The sequence below is a fragment of the Narcine bancroftii genome, chromosome 6 (genome assembly GCF_036971445.1).
Source record: "Narcine bancroftii isolate sNarBan1 chromosome 6, sNarBan1.hap1, whole genome shotgun sequence".
Lineage (NCBI taxonomy): Eukaryota > Metazoa > Chordata > Chondrichthyes > Torpediniformes > Narcinidae > Narcine > Narcine bancroftii.
The window spans coordinates 97637991-97650380 of record NC_091474.1 but is presented as its reverse complement, the minus strand read 5'-3'; the positions used below and the strand labels follow the sequence as shown (position 1 = coordinate 97650380).

Here is a 12390-nt window from a genome sequence, read left to right as displayed (position 1 = left end):
GCATCTTGGCGCCTCACAGTTTGGCGGGCAGCAACCTCCTTTGAAGAAGACCGCAGAGCCCACCTCACTGACAAAAGGCAAAGGAGGAAAAACCCAACACCCAACCCCAACCAACCAATTTTCCCTTGCAACCGCTGCAATCGTGTCTGCCTGTCCCGCATCGGACTTGTCAGCCACAAACGAGCCTGCAGCTGACGTGGACTTTTTATCCCCTCCATAAATCTTCGTCCGCGAAGCCAAGCCAAAGAAGAAGAAGAAAAAAGAAAAAAAGAATGTCACTGAACTTACTGTAACTTAAATTAGAGCTAATTTGAACCAATCGAACAATCGGAAGACTGTATGAAGTGGACGTGGAGAGGATGCTTCCTTTGGTGGGGGAGACTGGGACCAGAGAGTGCAGCCTCATAATACAAAAGCGTCCCTTCAGAGCAGAGATAACGAGCATTTTCTGCAATCCACTGCAGGTCAGAACGTGAAATTGTTTGCCGAGACGAATGTGTAGGACAAATCAATGGATGTATTTAGATATATTCTTTTGCTAATTACACGTTCATTTCAGAAGCAAATAATTTGTCCTATCTTGTGGTTCACATTTTCAAGCTCATGTACCCTCTCAAAAATTGGAAATGGATCAAAGAATAAACGATTGGAATATTGGCAGAGACACTGAACATGTGATATCACGTAAATAAATTTCACCAAACCCAATTAGATATATGAAAAGCCAGTAAAAAGGATACACTATTCTGATACTGTGACCAAAAGGCGCAATATTCTGAGATTATGAACTCTGGTTGCAGACTCCACCACAATAGGAAACATACTCTCCATGTTCACTGTCCCCACTACTTTTAATGTTCGATTATTCGATATCCTCCTTTTGTTTTTTTACACGATAAATGCCGTTTTCGTCCATTGATATCCGTTCCCACATTGACACGCAATTAACCTGCCACCCCGTACGTTTGAAGAGATCCCCTTTCATTCTTCTGAGCTCCAGGTAGCAAGCTCCAGAGCCATCAAACGCACCTCATTTTTTCATTCCATTAATATTTCTCGTTGTCCCATTTGGTCGCTCTTCAATGGAAACGGCTACTACCTTAGATAAAGAGCCAAAAATTCTCAGAATACTCCACATGCGAGATGACCAATGCCTTATAAAGCATCAACGTTACATAGAATATTTATTATTCTACCACTATCCCAATCAATGTTCACAATTTATTTTCTTCCTTATCATCAACTCTAGAAGCAAGTTAACATTTGCACCTACCTGGACTCTCAGGTTCTCCAGCATCTCGGATTTGTCAATTAGTTGTCCTTTCAGGATATTGACTAGGTTTAGGAAAATATCCTCCTTCCACCAAAGGACAAGAACATGTACTTCTCTAAATTTTATTTTACCTGCCATTTTTCGTCAAATCTCCTAACCTGTCTTTCTTTCTATAGACGCACTGATTCCTCAACATTATCTGTCAGTTCTCCAAGCTCAATGCTGTTGAACATTCGTTTGCAGGCACCTTTCCGAAGCAATCCAAATAAATTAAGAGCTTAGTATCCATGACTGGACGATAGGATATAAGAACATTGAAGATATTGGGTAGGTCAGTCGGATTGCAGACGATGCAGAAGTTAGAGGTATTGTAGTTTGTTTCGAATGTGCCGAATGTTATAACAGGGAAAAGACTGGATGTGCAGTTAGGCAGAGAAGTGGCAGATGAGGTTCAATCTCTAAAGTGTGACGTGATGCACTTTTCAATATCGAATTTAAAGGTGGAATACATTGCTAATGATAGGATTCTTAACAATGCGTCAAAAGAGAGGGATCTCGTGGTCCAGATCTATAGACCCCTAAAACATGCCACGCAATAGAAGAGATAGTTAACCTACTCCATTATTCGGGGGATTAAGTTCAAGAGCCGAGAAGTAATGTTGCAGCTCTGCAAATCTATTTTCCAACACATTTCATTCAATTCTGGTATCACCATTATAGGAAGGCTATGCATGATTTTGAGTGAGTGCAGAGGAGTTTTTCCAGAATATTACCCGGATTTGAGAATATGAATCAAGATTCACAGAGCTATGACTTTTCTCTTTGGTGCGACAAAGATATAGAGGTGACTTAATAGAGCTATGAATGACTACAAGGTGGACAGCCAGCACGTTTTTTTTTCCCAGGGGAGACACAAGAAAATTTCAAAGCCCGTCAGCTTAAGGTGATTGGATGGAAGTTTACAGAAGATATCAGAGCTAAATTTGTACAGAACTAAATTTGAATGGTGGACCCCTCGAATGAATGGACGGGATGGCGCTGGAATTGAGTACAAAAGAACGTTCGGAATATTTCAAACAGGCACTCGGATGTAAGAAACAAATGAGAGTTATGCATCCGAGGAAGGGAAAATTAACAATGTTGTGAAGTAGCAAGAACAACACCCTGTGCTGTAATGCTCTGCTGACATGACAAATTGGAGGGGGATTGGACATTTGGCCCGTCGAGTTCACTCGCTCATTCATTCAGGTGACCGTTCATCTGACTGTTGCATCAACTTCACCGTGGAACCTTTCCAATATTCCTTCATTCTCTAACCATGCATAAACCAGTCCCACTCTGTCATATTAATGAAATCCCCTCCAGTTGGTCTTGGAGCAGAGCATCCTTCCTGTATGCTTATTAAATCTCTTTTAGACCAGCTGCCGATTACATTTTAGCATGAATACATATCCAAAATGTCCAGGGAGCCGATGTTCACCGTTTCTCTTTGCTCAAATACAGAAAATCCTCATGGCTTTGGATAAGGCTTGGCACCCAGAACATTTTTTCTGCGCATATTGTGGTGACAGATTTGACACGGATGGTGAGTTTAATTGTGCCATAACATCCAGTGAGCCATCGAGATCACGAAAACAGTCCCTTCGTTTCATGTAGTCTGTGCCGAACTACTATTCTGCCGAATCCTCTTGTTTTACTCAATGAATCATCCCCAAATTCTTCTGCGATCCTGGAAATAATGTCCTTACCTGTAACTGAATGCCTCACGCTCCAGTAACAGCATTTTAAATATGTTCTGCAATAATTTAGTCTTACTGTTATCTTTCTACGATTTGAAAAGTTTACCTCAGCGATCGTAATAACGTTATCTCTAACATTCATATAGCCTTGTAGAGAGCCAAATTTAGAGATCATTGAATTATAATGAAAATCCATGTGACTTCACACCCAGCAAAGGCACTGTTGTAGGGTTATTAAGAAGCCCGGTGGCGCCTGGGATAAAAGTGTATTTAACCATGTTGATGCGCGTGCTCACATACATGATCCTTATCCTCGATGGGTGGAAGGTAACGAAAGTGTACACGGATGTGTTGCACACATCAGTGCGTGGATTACTTAGAGGGTTGCAGAAGGTGTGGATAGTGTCCCGGAAGAGCAATGAAAGTTTGCTAAATGGCTTGAGCTTCATTCAAGACCTTCTACTCATTTTGGTCTTCAGCAGAGAAGCTGCCATGCACCTGCGATGCGTTTAGATGGTGCACCTGGAGAAGTTGCTGGAGACAAGGGCTGAATGCCAAACCTCAATACTGTTCTCAGAGGGTAAAGACGTTGTTGAAATGTCCTCATCGGAGGTCAAATGCTTGTCCCAGGTCAGGTCATTGTAAACGTTAATACTCAATAGCCTCGTGTCATCGACCATGATAGATGTAGGTAGTGTTTCCTTTGGACTTTCGTTATCTTGCGTTAATTTTGAGAGGTCTCAGCTGTAGTCGATATATTGTACCATTGGCCGTCCTCTACAAGAACAAGCGCAAACTTGAACAGGAAGATTCACCTCTGGTCAACAGCCCATCCCGATATTGAATTTGGTCCAGCCTCACGTAAACCCATAACCAGATACTACCTCTCTCTTGCACTCAATTCCTTCGATCTATCAAAGAATTCACCATACTCTGACTATAATCCCCTTAAGAATTTCAGGGACTTGCCTCGCTGGTGCGACAAGATGACATGGTGGGTGGATTGGGAAATTTGAACTGCTGAAAGGATTATTTGATTTAACTAGATCAATAACATTGATTATTGACCAAAGAATGATATGGCCATTCAACTCATCCAGACTGACAATCCAGCCAAATCTTGGCTGATGTATATTTCTCCGCAACTTCATTCACCTTCCTACTCCTCGTACCTTGACGCCCTTACTGATCAAGAATCTATCAACCTTCGCTTTAAATATATCATATGACTTTAATTCCACAGTTGTCTGTATCAACAAATTCCATAAATAAATCACCATCTGTCTGAAGAAATTATATCTCCTCCCTTTTAAAGAGGTGTTATTTTATTCTTGAAGTTGTGCTCTCTGGTCTGAGATTCACCCAGTTAACCAATTATCGTGGCTTCTCGTTGTGACCTGTAGGGTTCTTTCATTCTTTTACATCTTCCCACAACGCAATTCAAATTAGGAGGGCACGTTCACGTTCAAGCAAAGAAAGGAGGATTATGACGGTTATGTGGATATTCGCTGGTAATATCTTAATGAGCATCATTTCACATTTGCAATTAATTTAAATGATTTGAATTGTATATTGCCACTTGTATCCATAAAGAGATAGCGTACCAGACAGAAAACGTTTTCACATTCCGTGCTCTCCAGACAAGTCACTTCGCCTATAAGTTTGTGACGTTATAACAAATAAACATGACAGACAAAATAGGGAAATATGGTATTTAATAAGTCAGGCATGCAGGGAATAGAGAGAAACGTTCAGTTAAAGACAATTCAAGTACATCATGTTTCATCAGTTACTCTGAAAAAACGGTGTGGAAACATGCCCTCTTGCGCCACTTTCCCACGGCAAGGAACATACCTCACACAGATGAGTCTCATTTGTCCGTGTTTGGCCCATATACCTTGTACCCATCCTGTCCACGTTCACTTAAGCACCTCGTGCGTGTCTGTCTCAACCGTCTCCTGCAGAAGCTGATTCCATGGACCCACCGCCCTCTGTGAAATAGATTACCCTGGAATATGCATTACATCTTCCCGTCATCACCGTAAAAACGTGCCCTTCGGTCAGAGATCTCCTTACTCTGGGGAAAAAGAGTCGTTCATACAATCCTTTCCTCGTGAAGTTGTACTCTTCCATGAGGTCACTTCTTCTCCTCTATGCGCCAAGGAATTGAAATGTGGCTACATCAAAGTCTTACACAATTGTATGATAACCTGAGAACTTCTCGACTGTATATCCTGCTCGATAAAGGCTCGTGTGCCGAAACCGCTTTTCATTGTCATAGCTTCTTCTTCGGAGAATCTATGTGTATTTTCTCCAAGACCAGCCCTCCCCCCTTGTCCTGCAACGCTCCCCAGATATCGACATTCACCATGATAGTCCAACCCACTGTCGAACCCCGGAAATACGATACCCTCGTATTCCCTTGCATTAAATTACATTTTTGTAAATCCGTACTTGTAAAATTTACCTCTCTATCTCAAGCGTCCTACAAGCCAAAAATTCCGATTTCTCTCACATTTTGTGAATAATAATGTTCGATTTTAAACTCGAATGGAAATAACAACCCACCAGGACAAACGAGAAATGAAAAAGGGAAATTTCCGATAGCCGATCTATTTATCGGAACTGAGATTCAAAAAAATTCGGGGGTGTAGTTGAATTGGATGTAAAATGGTCGGCACGGACTCGTAGGACCGAGGTGGCCTGTTACAGTGCTGTATGTCTAATTTAAAAAAAAATAAGTTGACATCTGGTGCAATACACGAAAGTGATGGAGAAACTCAGCAGGTGAAGCAGCATGTATGGGAACTAAAATATTCCTTCCGGTTTCGGGTCTCAGTCCCGGAATGTAGACTGCCTTTAACTTTCTATTTTAAATGCTGAGTTTCCCCAGCATCTTTGAGTATTCCGATATTTTATGCCAATTATCCATCATCTGTCGAATTTTGAAGAACATTTGCGACTGCACCCTTTATCAAGACTAACATAAATGGCATATATGAAATTGTAAAGAGGCTGAAAATATGTCCAGAGATTATCTAAGGTCTGGAAAATGGGAAACAGGTAGATGGAGAAACTGATGTGAAGGAGGTAATATAATGACGAGAGGACAAAGAAGGGACCGTGAAATGAAATGGGTGGTTATCTAAAATTAGAGAACAATTTTCATTCGGTTCAATTTTGTGATATTTATTGGCCGATATTTCTTAAATCACGTTTTTTTATTTAAATTTACACATACAGTACGGGCACAGGCCCTTCCGATCCATGAACCCGCGCGGACCAAACACACCCATAACCAACAAACACTTACATTTTTGGATGGTGAGGGTAAACCGAAAGACCTGGAGGAAACCCATGCAGATACGAAAGAGAACGTCCAAATGACGACCAAGAAAGCGATGGATTCGAAACCGGGTCATAGGCTCTGTTATAGTGTTGGCTTACCGTCACCCACCCACCACTATAACTCATCTCCCGCCGAGTCTGGACGCTAACCGTGCCACGATATCTTCCGGGAATTTCATATGTACCCTTACCCAACAACTATGCCCCACCTGCTTCTCCTGATCATATTGCTCCACGCCTCAGGTTACCACGAGAAGGATGGCAAGGCTTACTGCCGCAAAGATTATTTCAAGATGTTCGCGCCCAAGTGTGGCTGTTGCGATCGACCAGTCCTGGACAACTACATATCTGCGCTGAACAACTTCTGGCACCCAGAATGCTTTATCTGCCGGGTGAGTGGAATGTGCGGAAAGGCGGAGGAGGTTGGGGGTGGGAGGTATCGCATCTCATCGTTTGGAAGGCGGAACGCTGAAGTACTCCGGCATCAAGCTGACCTCCGATAGCATTCCTGAATGTCAGGAGATGGGCAAATCGGCATAAATTGTCGTCATAGCAGGCGGCGTCCGTGGAGAAACGAAAGGGTTAACATAAGTCGAAGTTGCGGGTCAGCTTCTCTGTATGGTCGTTCTATTATCCAAAGATACGAGGAAGTCACTAATGTTCACGAAGCACGTCTGCATAATGTATATGGAAGGTCAAGCGTTTGGGCAAGGAAAGGGCATATGGAATGCACTGTAGGTCATGCATTATGGTCGAGAATAGAAATTTGTTTTTGTTCTGTGTCCACGGGAGACTAAATTTTGATGCACAACTTGATAGGTTTTTCAAGACGGCGCATGCTGTTCATGAACAGTTCTTCATGAACTGTGGGGTCAAGTTCAAGAGCCGTACGGTAAGGTTGCAGCAGTACATGTCACTGGCAATTTTGTGTTCATGTCTGGTAAGGACACAGCAGGATGCTGTAGAGAAGGTGATACTTGAAACTTGAATTTCAGACCATGCCTCAAAATGACAGGTTGAATGAACGGTCTTTTCTCCCTAGAGCGACGCGAAGCACGAGGAGTGAACTGTTAGAGCTGTAAGTTTATACGTGACATTAATAGTTTGACTGGCCAGAGACATTTCCCCCATGACGCGTGGCTAACACGATGAGGTTTATTTCTAACGTGCTTGGAAGCAAGTGGGGGAGGATAAAAAGTCTCATTTTATGGTGTGAATGATAGGTTCATGGAATGCTATACCGGCAACTGACGGCGAGACCCTTATAATAGGATCTTTTCCGACGCGATTAGACGGGTACACGTAACTGAGGAAAATCAAGTTTGGTGCAGCATTTATTCGCGGAAGTTGTTAAGTTAGGTTATTAGATCGGCGTAATACTGTGGAATGAAAGAGCTGGAGATTTATATGTTCTATCGCCATATTTTTAAATGGTAAGGAGTTTGAAACTACAGGTACAGTAGTGGTCGTGGAAGATTCAAAGGGATAATCAGTCTGTCATGCTTAATTGAATAAGATGGATGATCTCTACCAGTTGGTGGGAAACAATCTCCAATTGCCGTTTGGAACATGACACAGTCTACATGGTGCCTCATTAACGTGGCACGAAGATTGCATGTGTTCTGCTGCATGTGTGTCACTGACATGACGTATTTGTTATTCCCCCCCCCCCCCCACCTCTATTTCCCGCGTAGGACTGCCTGACTCCATTCACAAGTGCCAATTTCTTCGAGGTGGCTGGGTTGCCCTACTGTGAAATACACTATCACCAGCGCCAGGGCACACTGTGCAGCGCCTGCCAGAAGCCCATCACCGGCCGCTGCATCACCGCAATGGGAAGGAGGTTCCATCCTGAGCATTTGGTCTGTGCTTTCTGCCTCAAGCAGCTCGGAAAAGGGATAATAAAGGAAAAAAACGACAAGCCATATTGCAATACGTGCTTCAATAAACTGTTCTTTTAACAGCCTGGATCTTTTCACCAGATGCAAATCCCTTTCCCATCTCTGCAGCTACCACATTACATTTCTCAGTATTCCATTGAGATAAAGATATTCAAAAGCCGCGAGGGAATCATGCGGCAATGATCAGATTTTAATGAGATCACATTATCCATGGGATAGAGTTGTAAATATCAGATATTTTCTAATCATTCTGCTATCAACCATGCGATATAACTACCCGGACCAGTCTATCAAGTGAAAACATATCAAATGCCTTCTTGAAATCCAAATAAATAACGTCTGCGTAATATGCATCCATCCAATGAATCTTTCTTTTTTTAGTCAAATGTGCAAGATATCCTCTCATATACTTGGTTCGAATGGTTCCTTATGAGAGCGAGAGCGAGACAAGATGGAGGTGTGTTGGAGGTGTGTTTCATTCCCTTGTCATAAACAAAAACACGCCTTTTATTTTGGTAATTTTCTGTTGGCGTATTAATTTATGGTCATTTGTTAAATTACACCCATATAGGTGGAAACTCCCTGTAATCGTTGCTCAACAGAAAAAAAATCACTTCGGTGACAGTTGTACAAATTGGCGTTTCTATTCTCCAATCGATTCAGCTTCTCCGCACTTACATATTGTCATCCTTCTTGGGGCTTTATTCGCCACCTAGAATTTGTACCTTTGCCAAATTGGAAGAAGCATATTACAATTACAGTACATAAACAGGCCATCTCGGCTCCTCTAGTCCAAACCGATCTAAGTGATCTCCTCTAGTCCCACCTACCTGAAATTTGCTCATAACCCTCCAATCCTCTCCAGTCAATATACCTATCCAACCTTTCCTTAAATGACAAAATTGACTTTGCTGCGACCACCATTCAACTCAGCCATCACTTTCTGAGTGAAAAGGTTCCCTCTCATATTACTTCTAAACTTTTGCCCACTAACTCGTGACCTCTTGTTTTAATCTCACCTTCCCTCAAGTGAAGGAGCCTATTCACATCTACACTATGGATTCTCCTCATACTTGTAAATACCTTTATCAAATCCCCCCCCCCCCTCAATCTTTTACACTCTGATGAATAAAGACGTAATCTACTCAATATTCCTTTATAATCAAGATTCTGAAATCCAGGCAATATTTTAGTAAATTTTCTCTGCACCCTCTCTACCTTATTAATATCCTTCCTATAATTTGATGACTAGAACTGTACATCATTTTATAAATTTGGCCTCATCAATGCGTTGAATAGTCGCAACATCACGTCCCAACTCCTTTATTCTATGCTTTGATTATTAAAGGTTAGTGTACTAAAAGCCTTCATCACCACTCTATCAACATGAGATTGTACCTTCAACGAATGATGAACCGTTATTTCAAGATCTTTGTTCTCCTGCATTCTTCAATGCCCTCCTGTTTGATGCATGTGTCCTGTTTTGATCATTCTTTCCAAAATGAAGCACTTCACTCTTTTCAGTACTAAACACCATCTGCCATCTTTCAGCCCACTCTTCAAAGCAGTCCAAGTCCTTCTACAATCTCTGAAAACCTTCTTCACTATCCACAGCTCCACTATTTTTGTATCATCCACATTTTACTAATCCAGTTTACCACTCTATCATCCAAATCATTAATGTAAATGACAAATAACAAGGGACCCAATACCGATCCCTGAGGCACACCGCTTGTTATCGGCCTCCATCCTAACAGAAGTTATCCACCATGACTCTCTGGCATCTACGTTATAACCACTGCTGAAGCCATTTCACTATCTCAAAGTTAATACTAGCGCCTGAACCTTCCTTACAAACATTCCATGCAGAACCTTATCAAAAGCCTTACTAAAATCCATTTAGAAAACATCCACTACTCTACCCTCATCAATATTCCTAGTCGCCTTTTCAGAAAATTCAACAAGATTTGTCAAACATGACCTTCCACACACAAACCCTGATCAGACCCTGTCTCTCTAGATACTTGTGTATGTTATTTCTAAGATTATTTTCCATTAGCTTACCGACCACTGACGTCAAACCTACATTCCAATAATTGCCAGGGATACTTCTTGTATCATTTTTAAACAAAGGAACTACATGTGTGATACACCAATCCTCTGTCACTACGTTCCTCTCTAATGACTTTTGAGAAATCTCCTATTTGTTCCCTGACTTCCCTCAAAGTCCTGAGGAAAGTCCAGTCAGGACCTAGAGACTTGTTTGCCTTTATATGCTTCTAAAGGTCCAATACCCCCTTTTCTAATCCATATTTTTCCAGAATTACTCACTTTTCTTCCCATATCCTGCACAATTCAATATCCTTCTCCCTAGTGAATACTGAAGAAAATAACTTGTTCAATATCTCCCCAATCACATTTGTCTCAGCACACAGTCGTCCACTCTTATTCTGTAAGGGACCAATTTTAACCTTCTCTCTCCTTTTCATATCTATAAATCCCCTTCGGAGTTATTTTCACCCTGTTTTCTATAACTAAATTGTACCTTATTTTCACTTTCCTAATTTATTTCTTAATATTCTTTTTGCAATCAATGTATTTTCCAAGCAAATCGTTTACACTTTGTTTCTTAAATTTAATGTAGACATCTCTTTCTATTTGAAACAAATTTCTAATATCTCCTGAAAGCCTTGAACCTTTGGTTCTGCCTTTTATCATAACAAGAACATAAAGATTCTGTACTCTCAAATTCTCAACTTTAAAAGACTTCCAATTCTCCTCTACATTCTTCCCATAAAACAAATCATCCGGGAGGAGTCATGTGATGGAGTAGTGGCCGGTCGGGGAACTCCAGCCCTCTTTGGAAAAGTTTTTAAAAAACTTTTAAAACACAAAGGCACAAACATAAAAATTAAAATAAAGTGAAAGTAAAGGTGGGAAGAAAATGGCAGCGAAGAAAGAAAAGCCAAAAGCAATGGGAAGAAGAGAAGAAGAAAAGATGTTGGAAGAAGAAGGTGAAGGCCTTACCTGTCCGAGGAGGCCCGCTGTGGAGAGAGAAGCCCGCTCCCTCAGGTCAGTCGAAGTCCCGAGCTCGGGACTACAAAAATGGCTTGCGGAGCCAAGCAAAAGTGCCCAACTGCGCATGCGTGAGGATTCACGCATGCGCTATGCGCATGACAGAAAAAACACTGACGGGAGGGGGGACCAGCTGAGGAGTCGATCTCCACAGCTGAAAATGACAGCTACAACACAACAACAGGAAGAGAACATAGAAAACAACGAGAATAAGAAAGAAGAGAGTAAAAAGAAAACAAGGAAACAACAGATGACCAACCCAGAGGAAGAAGAAGAAGAAGAAGAAGAAGAACATAGAGAAATTGAAGAAGAAGGGAAAGGCAAGACAATGGATATATATTTTTTAAAGAATATATGGAATCAGTAAAAGAATGGCAATCACAAGAATTTAGTGAAATAAAAAGAAGAATTAAAAGTACAGAAGAAAAAATGAATAGATTAGAGATGGTCAAGTCAGATATAGGAAAAAGAGTGGACAAGGTGGAAGAACAAGAAACAGCCGTAGAAATGGAAGTAGAGGACTTTAAAAAGAAATTAGAAGAATCTAATAAAAGAGTTAAAGAGACACAAGAGTTGTTAGCTCAGAAGATAGATATAATGGAAAATTATAATAGAAGAAATAATATAAAGATAGTGGGCCTTAAGGAAGATGAAGAAGGCAAGAATATGAGAGAATTTATAAAAGATTTGATCCCCAGGGTCCTAGGAAAACCAGAATTACAGGAAGAAATGGAAGTAGAAAGTGCACATAGAACATTAGCCCAGAAAACACAGCCACAACAAAAAACAAGATCCATTTTAGTAAAATTCCTAAGATATACAACAAGAGAAAATATATTGGAGAAAGCAATGAAGAAAATAAGAGAAGACAAAAAGCCACTGGAATACAAAGGTCAAATTTTTTTTTCTATCCAGACATAAGTTTTGAACTCCTAAAGAAAAGAAAGGAGTTTAATACAGCAAAAGCGATCCTATGGAAAAAAGGATATAAATTTATGCTAAAGAACCCAACGGTACTTAAAATAGTTATTCCAGAGCAGCAAAACAGACTATT

At 41.0% G+C, this 12390-nt stretch overlaps 1 protein-coding gene across 3 annotated transcripts in view; it reads left to right on the top strand.

The window, feature by feature from the left end:
• LOC138736394 (paxillin-like) overlaps nucleotides 1–8608 on the top strand; it is a 66631-nt gene extending 58023 nt beyond the window's left edge. For 2 of the 3 annotated variants that reach the window (XM_069885865.1, XM_069885866.1), the window contains 3 exons: nucleotides 2777–2858; nucleotides 6604–6752; nucleotides 8055–8608. In XM_069885865.1, coding sequence (XP_069741966.1) covers nucleotides 2777–2858; nucleotides 6604–6752; nucleotides 8055–8321 — 498 coding nt within the window. In that variant the 3' untranslated portion in view covers nucleotides 8322–8608. Of the gene's footprint in view, nucleotides 1–1449; nucleotides 1601–2776; nucleotides 2859–6603; nucleotides 6753–8054 lie in introns of those variants that run through there. The other variant, XR_011340254.1, reaches the window with a different exon arrangement.
• Nucleotides 8609–12390: the final 3782 nt, after the last annotated feature.